The 17,349-nt window shown below is 40.7% G+C and overlaps 1 protein-coding gene across 5 annotated transcripts in view; it reads right to left on the bottom strand.

The window, feature by feature from the left end:
* Positions 1-17,349, bottom strand: part of KDM1B (lysine demethylase 1B) — a 53,541-nt gene that overhangs the window by 17,448 nt on the left and 18,744 nt on the right. For all 5 annotated transcript variants that reach the window (XM_037158088.2, XM_037158092.2, XM_037158089.2 and 2 more), the window contains 7 exons: positions 13,502-13,540; positions 9,828-10,032; positions 8,035-8,219; positions 5,493-5,669; positions 5,072-5,146; positions 2,785-2,922; positions 1,698-1,869 (listed from right to left, as the gene is read on the bottom strand). In XM_037158088.2, the coding sequence (XP_037013983.2) occupies positions 1,698-1,869; positions 2,785-2,922; positions 5,072-5,146; positions 5,493-5,669; positions 8,035-8,219; positions 9,828-10,032; positions 13,502-13,540 (991 nt within the window). The remainder of the gene's footprint in view (positions 1-1,697; positions 1,870-2,784; positions 2,923-5,071; positions 5,147-5,492; positions 5,670-8,034; positions 8,220-9,827; positions 10,033-13,501; positions 13,541-17,349) is intronic.

The raw sequence follows: 17,349 nt of genomic DNA, 5'->3' as shown, positions 1-17,349 counted from the left end.
CTGCAGACAACTCAAGATTCTCATGAAGATTTTCCACTCTTCCACCAGACTGTGATATGGGGATGTCACAGCACCTCTGAATTTCCACCAGGCTGTTGGCCCTAGACCACTGGGCTTTTTTTTTTTTACCACTTTCAGAGCCTTCTTGTAGAAATCCCATTCCTGCCTCCTGTCATTCCTATTTTCCTTTAGGTTTGTTAAGGTTCGTGAAGAATCAAAATTTCTGGAACAGTATATAAAATTAAGTATAAACAGATAAGAGAAGTCTAAATGTGATTTCTATGCAAATACTATTTCAAAGCTTTAACACATATGCTTTATGAAATTAATTCTAGCTCCTTAGTATTTACATTTTGTTTTTTTTTTTTCAGTTAAGTGGTAACAAAGTGAGATCGAAGACAGCTGAGATCCTGCCAGGACGGCTATAACCAACCTCATACAGATGTGTCGGCATTATTATTATTAAAGCTTTTCAAACAACATTAATACGATGAAACTACTTACACAGTAAGTGCTGCTGATATGCCCTCATTTTTAGGGAAGGCCAAGACAAAGCAGTATTATTAAGTTTTTATTTGGTGACACTGGAAGAAGTATAAAGAAATGCCATCCAGTGATTCCCACATATGTAGAAAACACTACCTAAATCCTGTGAACACCTTGAACGTCAGCCTCATAACCATCTTCAATTCCAGAAAATTCAACAACTCACTACTTGGTCTGGACACTTCGGAATATAATTAAATGATCCCCGTTAACACCAGTGACTTTCTGAAAATGTTCTGTTATGGTTTGTCTGTCGCCACTCAGGGGATTACAGTGTGGGTCAGTCTCAGACGGTAGAGGGTGGGGGGAGGGCAGATATAAAACAAGAGATGGACGATCCCTGCTCCTGAGTTGTTTATCCCAAAGAGAGATGGAGTATCTGCCAGGATGAAGAACTAAAATCCCTCACAAAGTAACATGTGGTTGAAGCAAATTAGTATCTTGAAAACTGGGTTCAAATGTTTGTACTTCAAGAAACTCTGACATGCTTCCAAGAACTGCAAGTAAATAAATACATTCAGATCACAGAATTGTAGGTTAAATGAGTATCAGCTTAAAAAGCAGTATAGTAAAGTCTCAGCTGGCTGTGTCATGGAAATGAGTCACGATACATGGCCAAGTTTTCTAAAGGGCTGTGGCTACTGCTGTCCATTTAGAACCAAAGCCTAAAGAATCTGAAGTAAAATGATTACATTATAATATCAATTCTTGCATTCTTAAACAAAATATATTGGAAAAATATCTTAACCTACTGCTCCAAAAATGGAAAACAAAAGAAATTCTGACATATAGAAACTCTTATCTAGAAGAGAAAGTATGTGGTTCCTATTTATTCACATAGGGCTTGTCATATTTTAGTTAAAAGGAAGCTCTCCTGGGAAATGGAAAATTAAACATTAACCTCGTTTTTGAAACACCCACTATTGTGTAAAGATTTGTGTGTGTGCACACACACAGGCACCTAAAGGTCACTGCAGAAGTTCTGCCCCCTCCACAGAATCGTCTGGAGAACTCATCAGTCCAAAACGAATGTTCCGAGGGACTATTCTTATTGCACACGCTAACCTCACAGATGAATGATGCTACTGCTGACCAAGCTTAGGTTAGAATGAGACTCGGATGGAACAATCAGAACATCGTTCTCCCCATACCTCCTAAAGGAACATCTTGGAGCTGAGTCTTATCCTTCCTCCACTCAGAGACAACATCCAAGAGAGCATTAAAATGAAAATCCATGCGCTTGTCAATAGTGGGATCAGTAATTCTTCCACCTTCCTGAATTAAGTCACATCTTTCTCCAAATTTATGCATGCTGATGCCAAGCTTCAAAATAATAAAAATAAGAAGGTGAAAATTTTCCCTGGAAAAAATACGTACAGGTTCTAAGCTGAAATTAAACAGAGCTCTCATGGAGAAAATGGTCTGGTACCTCTCAAAAATGAAGCTAAATATTCTTCATAGAAAATGGCAGCAAAGAAAGGCAGTGAGAAAATAGCATGAAATCTGTAAGGCCTCGTTTGATGAGGATGTGAGGGAGCCAGCGGCAGCTTCTGTGCCAAGGCGCCCTCAGCCTCGCAGCCGGCATCTGCTAACGCCACAGACGCCGTGCTGTGCACTGCCTCCCCTCACTGACTCTCATGTAAGCCAGCACACACACACACATACACACATTCACAGATGTTAAACTGAATTCGCTGTCATAAAAGATGTCAGGAAAAACCCTGGGCCTACCAGGTCTTCAAAGAAATGACACAGGGCTGCCCAATAAAAGACAGGATGCCCAGTTATCTCTGACTCTCTGATAAACGGCAACAAACTTTTTTTAAGTGTAAATATGTACCAAACATTGCATGCAAACCATCCTGTGTAATATCCGGAACATACTTATACTAAAAAAAAAGTACTTGTTACTTATCTGAATTTAACTGGGCATTCTGTATTATTATTTATTTAATCTGGCAACCCTAAAACTATGAGCTAATCCAGAGGCCTGCAAATAACACACAAATATAATTAAATACCTTGGTAAAAGAAGAAAATATTTTAAGCCCTCTAGTACCCCCTTCTCGGAAAAGAAGAACTATAATTGTCCTTAGTTACTTTTCAGAGAAGAAGAGGCAAGAAATCATTCTGGAGCTGTTCATTATTATTTAGGAGCACGTTAATACTACGCAGATGCAAACTGAGAATTTTTTCTTCTCCGTGTCTACAATACACATCTTAAAGACAGAAACGCACTTGTTCACACATGAGTGCTATAGGGTTGTTAACGCAGCCATTGACGATCTGGGCTCCTCTTCCAACAGTGACGCCCGTGAAGGACTTATCATCCCACACTCGGCCTCCAATTCTATCTTTGGCTTCCAGCACAGTCACCTAAAAAGACAGACAATCGGAGAAGCTAAATAAAATAGAAGAGTCATAGCAAAGGCACTACTATAAATGTAGAACAATATCGTTAAATAAGCTCCATAGCTGGTTGCTGTTTTTTTATTATATTACTAGAGAAACGACTTTGAAAAGAAAGCTGAAATGGCTGTTAAACCCTGATTCTAACAAGGAGAAAGTAAATAGTCTGCTGCTAAAATCCTCAAACTGTTCCCTGTCAAATGCTATAATGATAAGATTTGATGAACTAGCACATGAAATGCACTTGGAAGGCTTTTACTAAATAGTTTTCCATTATTAAAAAGCGCTCACTATTAAAAACTAGGTAAAAGAGGAGGTTTTGTTCTATCAAATACCTATGTGTGTAGCAAAATTCCTTTAACAATGCACATACGCCTAACTTCCCCAAAATATGACTATCACTTTAAAAAAAATCCTGTCGCGCCACATGGGCATCGTGACCTATGCAGACTGTTCCCACACGCAGGCTATGTTAACTCCTTCACATTTTTCATTCTGGTGGCGCGAGAAGCTGCCGTCATGTGGTCGCCCCTGTGACTCAAAGTGCTACTCTATACTTTCTGGGCTTGCAGTAACTGAAAATGTGAGTCCTATTCAGTGCAAGGCCAGCCATTTCAGTGCCAGCCTACTCAGTGCTTCTAGGGACCCAGTATTCTTCAAATTGCTCAGGAAAGATCCCTGAGTTACCCATCTCTCAGGGGACTCATTTTCTAATCATGGGAGGGATGGATGGTCCCTGTGGGGTCTCTCTCATCTCCTGGCAAAAGAAAGGGGAGAGAAATAGAGGTCCTCTGATTACTGTCCTACCTCAGACCTGTATTCCTATTTTCTCCTACCAGAAGGGCTGTCACTGGTGGTCCGCCCTCCCCACCCGCCATACTTCAGATCAACACAGAACCATCCACCTCTAGTTTCCTTTTGGTGGAAGAGGAAGGCTCACCATTGAAGACTCTGGATAGTAACAATCTCCCCTGTAATCTGTGGGTTTCACAAGTAAAAAACAAACAAGAAGCTTTGACCCTAGTATCTACAGCTGAAATAAATAACCAATAAATTAAAACACCTCAAAGCTTAATGCCACTAAGAAAAATTTACAAATGCAAACACACTTCCTATAAATCCGACTCAGATTCTTCTGCTTTGTCAGCAACAGAACGTGATTCAAGACTTAGGTTCTCCGTTCAAACAAGAGGAAAGTCTCTCCCAGGCACAACTATTGAAAACTTTTCTTCTCCCCGAAACTCCTCCAGCAGAGAAGATATTGTGAAAAAAAAGACATTATTTTCTTTTAGCCAGATAGAGAAAAGCAAAGAAACTAATTCAATTTTGCCAAATTAATTTTCACATTTGGTTTAAGGGAAAACCAAAGTCCTTGCAAAACAACTTTTTAAAAAGGAGAAATATGTCAGATTTAGGAAGTCACAGAAATCTAGGGGATGATTAATTTGAATGAGTGTAACATAAATTAGATCCTGAACTGCACAAATGTTTTTTGCGATAGTCTCCATTTTGGCTAATTTTGAACAACTGGAATAAGGCAACATACCAGATAAAAAGAAAAAACATTCCACCCTGGAAAAGCAGGCAACCTCATATATGTACAATACTTTAAAAGGCATGTGATTCTGTCCCAACCACGGATTAACTAGTTCTATCTTGCTTCTAAAACCAAAGATTTTTGTTTCTCAGAGTAAGATTCAAAGGGTTCCTTGATTTTGCATAAGAAAATGTAACTGGGTATTTCAGAAACTTTTATAAAAGACAGTAAATTTCCAAGTTGCTATCTGTTGTCTCAAACCATTGCAGAAATAATGGGTTTCCCTCTGTCAACAACACTGTCAGGAATTTCTGCTTTGATACCAACTTCAAATCTCTTCTGAGTTGCTCACTGAGTGTAAACTCTCCAAAGCTGTGGGAATTTCTGTACTCCTCTACCTTCCTTTTATTAAACCAGTTTCAATTTTTGGACCTTTTCTAGGAATGTAAAGATACAAAGATACCATCATGTATTCAGAATTCTTTGCTAAAATCATGAACTGGATTCTAAGCCTTAGAAAATTAAGACCTGAGGAGCAGTTAACCATCTGCTTCTGCCTCCACCAGCCAAAAATCTTACCTTAATTCCAAAGTTATGCAGTTGCCTAGCAGCCGCTAATCCTGCAGGACCAGCCCCAACAACGATGACTGATTTCTTTAAAAAAAAAAAAAAAAAAAAGGCAATGAAAACAATGTGCTAGTTTAGTTGTCCTAGAAGGTACTAAAAACCAAGCAATGTTGGTTCATCTACATTTCTTTGATGTCCACGGTAGAAAGATATTTTCCTAAAGTATACTGTAGCACTTTTCTTCCCTAATCCCTTCCTCTTTTCTACAGTCCAGGGCAACAATGCCCGACAGTATCCTCTGCAGAGAAACACAGTCTAAAAAGTCTTGCATTACAACTTATTGGTGATAATGTAACTTCTGGTAGTATTAACAACAATGTATTAGCCTTTACCATGACTGAGGGCGGTGCTATTGCTAGAGCTAGTCACCTACACTGTGGTAATCTTTAGGAAGAAGATGCTGGTCGGCGCTGACGCTGAGGACACCTGTGTTGATGAGACCTTTCCTCGTCATAAAATAAAGTATCCTCTCCACTTCTTGAACACATCGAATGCGCGCGAGACCCCGGACAATGATATGTGGAGTACATTTATGAGGAGTAAGAGCTTCCTGTGTTTGGAAATAAAACCGAACTGTTAAGGCAAATAAACAAAAAGCAACTCTTGGTTCCTCAAAAAGTTAAACACAGAATTACCATATGACCCAGCAATTCCACTACTAGGTACATATTCACAGGAATTGAAAGCAGATGTTCAAACAAAATGCTCAAAGCAGCACTGTTTTGAACAGCCAAAAAAATGTTCATCAATGACTGAACGGATAAACAAATGTGGTCTATCCATATTTTATTTAGCCATAAAAAGCAGTGAAGTACTGACCCATATGTTTCAACATGCACGAACCTTAAAAACATTATGCTAAGTGAAGAAGCTCATTACAGAAGGCCACGTATTATCTGATTCCCTTTACATGAAATGTCTAGAATGGGCAAATCTATAGAGACAGAAAGTAGTAGATCAGTGACTGTTTGGGAAAGGGAGGAATAGGGAGGGAGTCATTGCTTGAGAACTGTGGGGTTTCCTCTTGGGGTAATACAAAGTTTTTGGAACTAGATACTGGTGATGGTTAAACAGCATTGTATATGTATTTAATGCCACTGAATGATACATTTTAGAATACAATGGCAAATTTTATGTTGCATTTTTATCACAATAAGAAGAAACTCTCAGGGTCATTTAAATCCACCATCAATCGCTATGCTGTAAAAAGATCAAAGGGAAGCTTCCCTGGTGAAGGGACAAAAGGCAGATACAGCAGTATCTTACCATACACACTGCCCCTCACTGAGAATGACTGCTACAGGAAGTATGGGGGCAGACCACATCACAAATATAATCCTGGCTCAGTAAACCATACAACAAAGGCCATTGTAGAAGCCCAGGCTATTCTATGTACTGGCAGCAGGAAAAATTGGGATTCTTCTCACTGATAAGAGGAGGGAGGACCACTTAGGAACTTGGAGTGTGGGGAAAGACAACACCACCTTTTTCTGCTTGAGCCAGCTTTGGCAAGGTCATGGTCCACCTCAAAGATTCCCAAGTAATGGCGGCCTTGCCCTGGGGTGAAGTTAGAACAGGCACTGGAGGTGGGGGCGAGGGGTCCCTACCCTTGGCCTCTCCTTTACTCGACACCAAACCCCAGCGCCACCAGAACCTGAACAAACCCAGGAAGATGACTGTATACTCGAAGCATTCAAAAAACAACACATAAATACTGACCTTCATTGCTTCAGAAGATAAAATGTGCTTGTGTTTACGAAATTTTAAAAACCATTTCAAAATCATTTCAAAGTCTTTGATTCTTCTGTAGAAAACATTTCTGTTTTACCACGAAACTATTAAATATACACAATACCTACTCCCTTACTAAAAATTAAAATGGATCCAGATTAACAAGTCAGGATTTTTTCCATAAGACTCTTCCCCTATATAAGTTAAAGTTCAAAGGCAAATTTAAAAAATGTAAAGAAAAAGAAATCCAAGGCTATTTCTGAAAAGTATCTTTATAACTACTTACGGGAAACTCTGATCACAATTTTGTTCAGTTCAGCAAAAATTTATTGAGCACCTACTTCAACCCTGCTGGGGAGGAAACAAGTAATTCTACCTTGCCCAGCCTATTCAACTGGGTGTAATTCATATCAATGGCATTAACAGCCATCACGTAATCAGGTCACCTCATACTGGAGTCTAATCCAGTGAAATACCAGGATGGAACCAGGAAATATTTCTTGGTGTCCTTGCAAAATGTTCTACATTGAGCATTCACTTGGTAATTGCAAAAGAAATTAATAAATCAGAAAAATGCCAGGGTCAGGACAGACTTTAAAAAAAAAACAAACCAAAAAACCTGTGTTCCCACCTCCACATCCACATTTATCTCCACCCCTTTCAAGGTTGGTACTGTATGTTTAAGGCCCCTGACATTTCTTAAGTCCCAGCAGAGAACCAAGACTGTTGGAGGATAACGAGGGGGATAAGAATTCTGCCCTCGGTGGGTTTAATGCAGCCCTCCGTGTTTCGCTTTTTCTCCCAGGGTTGCCACTGGAACTGTTTGAACCAAACCTTGCACCTTAGAGTCACGCACTGAAGAGTTGAGAATTTTGATGACACCTGGTCCGAAGTGGTGGTTCTCTGGAAGAACAGACAGTGCCCTCACTGGGCAACAGCTGGAATCACTTCTGGTTGTCACAACTTGGGGAGTGCTCTGACATCCAGTGGGTAGAGGCCAAGGATGCGGCCGAACACACTTCAAAGCACAGGACAGGCCCTCACACTGACTACTGCCCCCGGAATGTCCACACTACTGCGGGGGAGAAAGCCTGGCTGAAAGGTTCCACCCACAGGTAAAGCAGCTCCTGCCCTTCAAGGGGAGTGTCTGTCTGTGAGCTGATAGCTAACATGCCCCCACTTACTTTGCAGTTAGTGTACCACAGGGCCAGGATGAGGTTCCTCAGGGCCAGGTACATGGTGGGGTCTCGAGAATACTCTGGGAACTCATAGAGCTCATCCAGCTCCATCACGTCTGGCCGCACGCACAGGGCTTTGCCGCACTCGTTGGGCTGGTAGAAAGGCTGGAAGTACCGGTTCATGCCTGGAACTGACAGAAGCACAAACAGGCAACCCTCCAGCTGTCACTTCCAAATTCGGGTGAATTAAAGAGTAAGATCAACCAGCAAGGACAGCCAAGACAAGCTCCAGCCTGTCCCACTACATTTCTGCGTCCTTCATCCGGTTAGATAACATACGCACACGTGCAAATTAAACAAAGAGTTTCCCTATTCTTTCTTCACAGATTTAATCTGCATGGTGTGGTCAATTTTAAGTTGTAACTGTGGTTAAAAAAAACACATAGCATAAAATTTACCATCTTAACCTTGTTTCAGTATATATATAGTTCAGTAGCGTTTTAAGTATATTCATATTTTTCTGTAACAGATCTCCAGAAATTTTACAACCCACAGGACTCAAACTCTATACGAACTGAACACTGATTCTGCATGTAAATATATTTTAAAAGTAACTATTACTGGAATTTGTCTGATTACAGAGTGAACAGGCTCACAGAACTAAACAGAACTCACTAACTCCTGTTCATTCTTGAGGGGGGTGGCTCACAGACTATCAGCGCTGTTTCTTTGAATAGAAATTTCAATATAATAGATACTTGTTTTTACAAAGCCAGAAAATTACTGTTTTCTAATATTTTCTAACCTGGTTTTTAAAATTTATGACATCAAGAGCATTTTTCTATGCCATTAAACAGGACTTCAATGGACATATTTTATTATTTAATTATTCCATTAATGCTGGGCACTTAAACTTCACCCAATTACTCACTATTATAAGCAATGCCACACAAATTTTTTGTGTGTATAAATCTTTGGACTTCCTTTTATAATTTACTCTGATAATTTAGTTAGGATAAATTCATAGGGTCAACAGGTATTAACTTAAAGGTTTTTGAGTCAGACTGCCAAACTATCCTACATAAATGTACAAACCCACTAATTTGAGTGTCTTAAACACTGGGATTTTTCACCTCTGCTTTGATTTCTACCACAGCTCAATTTTTAGAGGGCCCATGTTATGAGTTATAAGCCTTTAGATAGGGGCACAATGCCAAAATCTTTTTGCACTATCAAAAATAAAGTGTGTATTTGAAAAATAACATTTAAAAATGAAGTTTGCTATTGTTCAGGCACAAGATCTAGATATTTTGCTTGTACACAAAGAATTCTGATGTGGAATTTTAAAGACAGGATCAACAGCATGCCCGCCCTGCCCTAAAGTTTTGAATTTGTTCAAGCGTGGATAATTTTGCTGAGATTCTCAATGACATAATTAGAAGAGAAAGACTCAGAGAAAATAAAAAGGCTGCTCATATAGTCCCATGTTCTTCCAGGATGTTAAGAGGTTGCCTGATTGTCAACTTATCCAGCTTTCAAATAAATACTCATTGAACTCTGTAGACACAAATCCTGGACACATGGTACAGGCTTTCCAATTGCTCAGGGAAACACTAACTGCGCAATATACACAAATGGCATGACATCCACAGTACCACCAAATCCGTGCTATAATGAAGTGCTTTATACCACACGTTGCACACATTAAAAGCCTTTTCCATTCTCCTCACCCACACATTTCCAGGGACTCCAGGGACTGAGGGGGAGGGAAAGCGGGGAGTGCCAGGACCAGCTCTCACCCAGCACAGAGGGGACTGCCTTGGGGTGCTCCAGCTTCCCCGGGCTGGCTTCGCTGGCTGCGCGGTTTGTGCTGGTGCAGGAGGGGCTCATGCCAACGCAGTCGGGGTAGTAGGCAGAGAGCAGGGGTGCTGCCACGCTGTCTTTCAGCAAAGGAGGTAGAATGAGCATGGAGTACCACCAATGGTTGGAAACTTCCGACACTCTCTGAAATGGGCAGAGCAAGACTGAGAGGGACAATGGCAGACAAGAAATGTACATGCAGATTTAGGCAAGCTCAGATGATTCTTTTCTTGGTGTTCATCCTTAACCTTTCCACTCTCTCTGCCTTCTGCCACTCAACAATCCTATATGCCAGAGATGCTGGCAATACCTAGAGAGCATGTTTCCAAGGCAGAGTTATTTCAAATGTACAGCAACAGCTTCCTCCTCTCTCCCGCCCCCTCCTCAACAAGCCTACCAACTCCAGGTCGGTCTGAACGCGGCACCCACTGGCTACATTGCAAGCCTAGGTTTAAGCGTGACATGACATTTTTCTTTCTTTTCAGTGTTTATCATCCATCCCCTAACCTTCCTTTTTACTTAGGATCTAAAGATGTGCACTATCACCATCACAACAGATGCGAAAAGAACTGAACAAGAACAGTTCTTTTCTGTCTTAAATTACGTGATCATATCCCAGAGTCGATTTAACATATGGAATCACTAAATCAAAGCATCCCCATGATGCTAACTCTTGCAGTAAAAATAAAATTTGGCCATCTTCTGAAGAAACACTCCACAAATCCTATTGTTAGAAAGCCTTTCCTAAAAGTGATCTTGCATGTATGCTCTCTGAGAATTCAGAAATCTTATGCAGAAGAACCTTGAACTCAGGCCCCCTCTGGTGTTTGTTCTCTAAGCTCCCAGTAATTGCCATTTGCCACCAAGCAGGGTCCTGCATGCAGCCCAGGATGGCTATGAATGTGGTCCAACACAAAACATTCACTTAAAACATGATGAGGTTTTTTTGTGTGATTACATGTTGCAACATATTTAACATGTGAGCCAAGACAACTCTTCTTTCAGTGTGGCTCAGAGACACCAAAAGGTTGGACACACCTGGATCTAGTCTGGAGACATGTTTTGTCTGTCCTTCAAATTTCAGAGTCCAATTCTGAGACAAGCAGTTTTCAGTTTACTACAACCCTCAACGCTCCCTATAAATCACTCCCATCTGCTCTCCACATTCATTGCTACGTGCCTTGCCCCCGAGGCATTTCAGTGTGCAATTTATTCTCAAGGCTTGTTTTAGGTTTGGCTACCCTTGACCACCATGTGCTGTACCAAAAAGAAAGGAAGCTTCAGTCCCTTCCCCAACACACCAGGACTAACGCTAACCCCTCTCTGAACTCAGCCCCAAGGAGAGAGCAAACTGAGTGTTCAGACCCTGACACTCCAAACAGACCATACAGAGGACAGAATGTAGGTGCCTTAAAAAACATGAACCTGAGCTCTTCCACTCTCTTCTGCTTCCTGGGTCTTGCAGCTGTGTTGGTTAACTGCAGCAGGACCCAGGACGGAGCCCCTGCCATCCTATTACCTCCCTCTAGTCTTTCCTTCCTGTAGAAGTCCACTTGAGGGTGCTCCAACCAGCCTCTGCACTGAAACACGAGAAACTTAAACAGTGACTAATAAACCAGCATTTGATCTTGCTATTCCAAGTTTGTTCTCTCAACATGCTCACCACTCCTGAACACCGGGCTATAGTTTTGCCCTTTTGCCATCAAAAATTCCACTCTCACCTTGAATACACATACCAAAAAACAAAATTGTACTTGATGTCAGCTTATCAATTTAACAAATACCCACTATACTTGGTTTAAATAGTATTCCCCCAGAACCTCAGAATGTGACCTTTCCTGGAATTCTCGTCATACTGGAGTAGAGTGAGCTCTAAATTCAACAGACTATTATCCCTGTAAGAGGAGGAAAGACAGAGAGACAGGGGTGACACACAGGGAGAGGGCCATGTGATGACAGAGGCAGAGACTGGAGTGATGCATCTAGAAGCCAAGGAATGCCAAGAGTTGCAACAGCCCTGACTCTTGTGGCTCAGTGGGTTGGGTGTTGTCCTGCAAACCGGAAGTTTGCTGGTTTGATTCCTGATCAGAGCACATGTCCAGGTGGTGAGCCAGGTTCCTGGTTGGAGGTGGGCGAGAGGCAACCAACTCGTGTTTCTCTTGCACATCAATGTTTCTCCCCCTCTCTCCCTTTTTTCCCCTCTCTCTAAAAGTAAATAAAATATTTAAAAAATTACTTGGGGGGGGGGGGGAGAATTGCTGGTAATACCAGAAGCTGGAAGAAAAAGGAAGGACCCTCCCCTAGAGCCTTCAGTGGGAGGATGGCCCTGCCAACCAACCCCTTGATTTCGAACACAGAGCCTTGGAATGATGAGACAATAAACTTCTGTTGCTTTGAGCCACCCGGTGATTTGTTACGGAAGCCCTAGGAAACTAACAATCACTCAAAATTTAGAAATTGCTTTAAAAGTGACCCTAGAATCCATAGGAACAGAAAAAGGGTGGGCGTGTGGTACGGCTATAAACCTGCTCCTGCTCCTTCCTTAACAACATGCAAAAATAAACAACTGCCAAACGAATATTCAGGGACTCCTCCAAACGTTTAAAACGTCACACATCCCAAGAACATGGCCTCTGTCCTAAGTTCAAATTCTTCTGCCTGCAAAATGGTCTAAATGTTAGTGGACATATCCATAAGGTACTGTGATTGTATTCAAGTTATTTTTCCCTTAATTCCTATAATCTCATCCTGTGTACCCTAATCCAGACATTATCTGGGCTACTAGTTTACCATGGAAATGTTTTAGGGTACAACTAATTATTAAAAAAGTGTACCTGTGTGTCTCTCACACTCCTTTTATATAACAGAGTGGTTTTAACATAGATTTGCCAAATGCCAATTCTCCCTTTGCCTAAAAGTCAATCCCAGTCCCTGACTTTCAAACAATTAGAAAAACTGCAGGTTAACAATCTTGAATTACTGAAATGCAAAATAACTTTGAATCTCAGAATTTTAGAAACTCGAGAGCATTAAAAACTCATTTTCTGAAACAGCCACTGGATCCAGTTCTACGACGCCCGGACTTTGCCGACTCCGGCAGCAAAGCTTTGTAAGATAATGAAATGCACCGAGGATTTGCCAGCTGAAGACACTGCTTTTCCTTCCACGGCGGGGACAGGACAAAGCAGTGACACTGAGGTCGGAACACATGAGAACACTCTCAGAGCCGAATCTGGGCCAAGGCCATCAAATTATGCGCCTCTGGCTCTTTTTTCTTGGAAGGATTCAAAGCAGAGACACGGCCATAAAGTCACCCGTGAAAAACATTTAACAAGCCTGATCCCTATAGTAAAGCAAAGTAGCAGTTTCTTCCTTTTTATTTCCTTTTAATGTAAAGCAATATAACTTTACTTTCTCTTTTAAAGTTGGGGAGGATCACCTATAATACCGCCCTTGCTAGCCCTTTCAGCCTTCCATTATCATGTTAGAGTGAAGAGCCGCTGACCAGCAAGCAGAGAGAGAGGAACTCACAAAACTGTTAATGTCATTTATGGGTAACACTGAACACTGCAGGTGCACTGAACTCCGATCGAGAGCACGCAGAAATACTCACTAGATCTTCTGGGAGGGAACACTGATCTGGGGTCTCAGGCTGCAAAGGAAAACCAAGCATTAATTAGCTTTACTTATAAAATATGACCTTCAATACCAATCTACCTTCAAGAAGATACCTCTTTTCACCTATTAGGCTGGCAGAGAGAAAAAAATGGGATAAGACACAGCATGAGTGAAGGTGTTGGGAGGGCAGGTACTCTCACAAGGACGTCCTGGGTAGGAATGTAAAGGGGAGACAATTCTGGAGAACGAATGGACAAAATATGAAACTTTTTGATGATCGAAAATTTGGCATTATCTTGTTTAATTGAAGATGTATACACTGTATGCCCAGCAAATTCTAACCTTTGCTATATTTTTGAGAAAGGCCTTTGTACACGTCCATCAACAGAAGTAGAAAACATTCAAAGGAGGATTCTTTGCAATAGGAAAAAGCTAAATACAACCCAGAAGTAAATCAAGAGTCATATGGATAAATGAACTGCATCACAGTCAAACAGCGGCCACTGTACGGCAGTGAGAACAAACTACAACCCTACACCACAACACACATGCACCTCACAGGCATAATGATGCCGGAGAGCAGTCAGACCCAAAAGAAAACATGCTGTATGATTCCGGTCACATAAAATTCAAAAACAAGGAAAACATCTTTAGTGTTGTACGTCAGAATAGTAAGTGAGGGAGCGAGGGATGGAGGCTACCAGTGAAAGGGGTTGCTGGGGGATTCTGAGGGGCTGGTAAGTGTTGCATTGCTTTACTGGAAGCTAGCTAAATGGGGACTTGGTGCAAATCCACTGGGCTATGCATTTTGATTTGTGCATCTTCTGTTTATATATTTCAATAAAAAACTTATCTAAATAAATTGAAGATTGGAATACCATACAGCCTGGCAAATCTGGCCCTTGGAACATACTCCGGAGAAACTCCTGCACATGTGCACTAGAAGAGGCATGCATGAGTGCTCACAGAAGCACTGGGTGCAACAGCCCAGAATCCAAAACAACTGTCATGAGCATGAACAGGAAAAGAGATACAGAGTGGTACATTCACACAATGTAACACTATACAGCAGGGGACCTTAATGGCTCAGAGCTCCAGGCATCAACCCGGATACATGTGAAAACACTGAGTGAGAAGAGCAAGTTGCAGAAGAATACAAGCAATATAATTTATAACCAGTGTAAAAATACACAAAAGTTTATATGCTGTTTAGGGTATTGTAAGTATGTATTAACTCTGTAACAAAAAGTAGAGGAATAATAAATACAAAATTTGGAATCCTGTTTGTCCTTGCAGCGGTGGGGGAGGAAGGTAAGTACAGGGAAGCACCGGGAATGACAGAGGCATCAGTAATGCTTTGTTTTTAAAACTGAGTGCTGGACACACGAATGTTGGCTTTAACTCTTTACTCCTTACACACCAATTATAAATCCTCTATTGTGTCTAAGATTTATTTTATATTAAAGCAATGGTATGTTGTCTCTGACACAAAAATTTTATTTCTAGAAACCGATCCCACAAATATACTGAAAAATGGCAAAAATATAAAGCTATTAATTGCAGCACTGTCCCTAATGGCAAACATTCAAAAGTCACCTAAATGCTCTCAATCCCACTAAATTCGTCCTTACACATCCATTCAGTAGTACACTGTTTATTATACAATCTGGAAAGAGAGAGATCTTTAAAGGACCTTTAAGATAGAAGGAAGGTCCTTTAAGATAGATTAAATGACAAAAGTAAGCTCCAAAACAGTGTGCCACTACACCACCATTCTTTTTAATGTTGTTACACAAATAAACCCTTCCAGACTTTGTCCTTAACAGAATACCAAGCTGGAAACCAAAGGGACTCTGAATCAATAAAACCACTTAAATAAATATTTCAAAACCTCAGATTGTTGACAGTAACAGACGGGACCAGTGGTGAATCAAAGAAGGGTTCTGGGGGCTGGGGGCAGAGGTATAAAACATGTGACACGCTACTTAGAAGCTGGAACTTAAGACGACCGTGAAGACGTCAACTTTAACATGGCTGGAAGGAAAGGCAATTAAGTTTTCAAAAGCTTAAGGAATCTGATACTTCTCAGTCCACCTGGAAAAATGTTCTTGATGGTAAAATACATTCAACCACATGGTGAATCAAAATATGAAAGAACTTGGGATAGAAGAAACTGTGGTAAGAGAAACTGTGGGGAGCAATAAACCCACGTAAATACAGAAGCAAGAATAAGCAAGGGAGGGACTGTGGTTATAGAAAATAAATGAGACATTTACTCTGTCAAATACGCTAAGCTAAAAAATAAAACAACAAAACACTAACAAAAATTGGGAGAGAGAAAAAGGGGACGTGGGATAAAGTGTGATATAGTTTACTTTTTCCACTTTCATAGCAGGGTGTCAATTAATATCTAAAATTAAAATATGCAACTAAAAAAAGGGATTCCAACCTCACGCTATTCTCATCTCCTATCTTCATATCCTTTTATGGAGATTTTAAAAACTACTATTACTGAAGATGAAGAAATAATTATCCAATGATCAACAATTTCTTATTTCACTCTGGCTTCTTTTTCTGGTTTTAAATTTTGTTGTTTTTAACTCAATCATTTTATAGAAAACCAGCCTGTACAAAACTAATTCTTAATAGGAAGTTATCAGTCAGGTCTTCTCCTTGAAATACATGCAGAAATATTCTTGAATAAATCTCATTTAATGATGGTTATTTCATGCTGATGACCGCATGAATATTTTTTTGTTAACAACTTTGTTCTTTTCTATATTGGTTGAACTTTTTGGTTATGAATATATGTCATTTGTCTAAAACTAAACTCATTCTAAAGAAAACCTTAGACATTTCAAAAACTACTTACACTTAAAAAATTGAAATTGAAATTTTCTTCAGTGGACAATTACTACCAGAAAAAAAATCAAATAACAAAACAAAAAAAGGGACATGGATAATCTGAATACTTAGCAGAGATGAAGTCAAAGCTACACATTCCATTGTTAGCAGGTAAAAAAAAGGAAGGGTTGTGTATAATTCCAAATGATAGTTAAACTAAAGCTAATCAAAGCACAGTATCAAATGATTTTAATATAAACTTTTCCATGTAAAATCATACCTAGTATTTAGTAATATACGTCAATAAGAAAATCACCCCAAATATTTTTTATTTATTTAGAGCAACTGTTTAGAAACTTCACACAGGCTTCTGGTCAAGATGGCAGTGAGGGAAACACGGTACTCGCCTCCCTGCACACCACATCAAAATTACAATTAAACTACAGAAAAACCATCATTCAGGACATCGAGCTGAATGGAAGTCCCACAATTCTGAAATTAAAGAAGAAGTCACATCGAGACTGGTAGGAGGGATGGAGACACAAAATGGGCAGGCCACACACCAGCGTGTGGCAGATAAAAACTGGGAGGGATATCTCGGGAACGGAGCGGTCTCAGCTTCACATATGACTCCCTAGCCCAGGGTTCCAGTGCTATAAAAAACGGGGGGGATTGAGGCTGTGGAAGACATTAACTTCTGGAGTTCCATGCAGTTCCTCTGAAAGGGTCTACACGCAGACTTACTCAGACTCACTCCTTCTGAGCTCCAAAGCAAGGATGGCAGCTTGACAGGCATCAGAGACATATAGAGAGGAACTGAGGTGTCTGGCATCAGGGTAAGAGCTGGGGAGCAGCTTTCTCCCAGACAGAAGTGCTGGTAGAGGTCAATGTTCCATTTCTGAGCCATCCCCCTACAGAGCTGCTGGCAGGTGCCAAAACTGAGACTCCATCAACCTGGCTCCCACTGTTTGCCCCACACCGGTGATTCCCTGAGGCCCC

This window comes from Artibeus jamaicensis, unplaced genomic scaffold (genome assembly GCF_021234435.1).
Source record: "Artibeus jamaicensis isolate MK-2021 breed Jamaican fruit bat unplaced genomic scaffold, CSHL_Jam_final contig_482, whole genome shotgun sequence".
NCBI lineage: Eukaryota > Metazoa > Chordata > Mammalia > Chiroptera > Phyllostomidae > Artibeus > Artibeus jamaicensis.
This window is presented reverse-complemented; position numbering and strand designations above follow the sequence as displayed.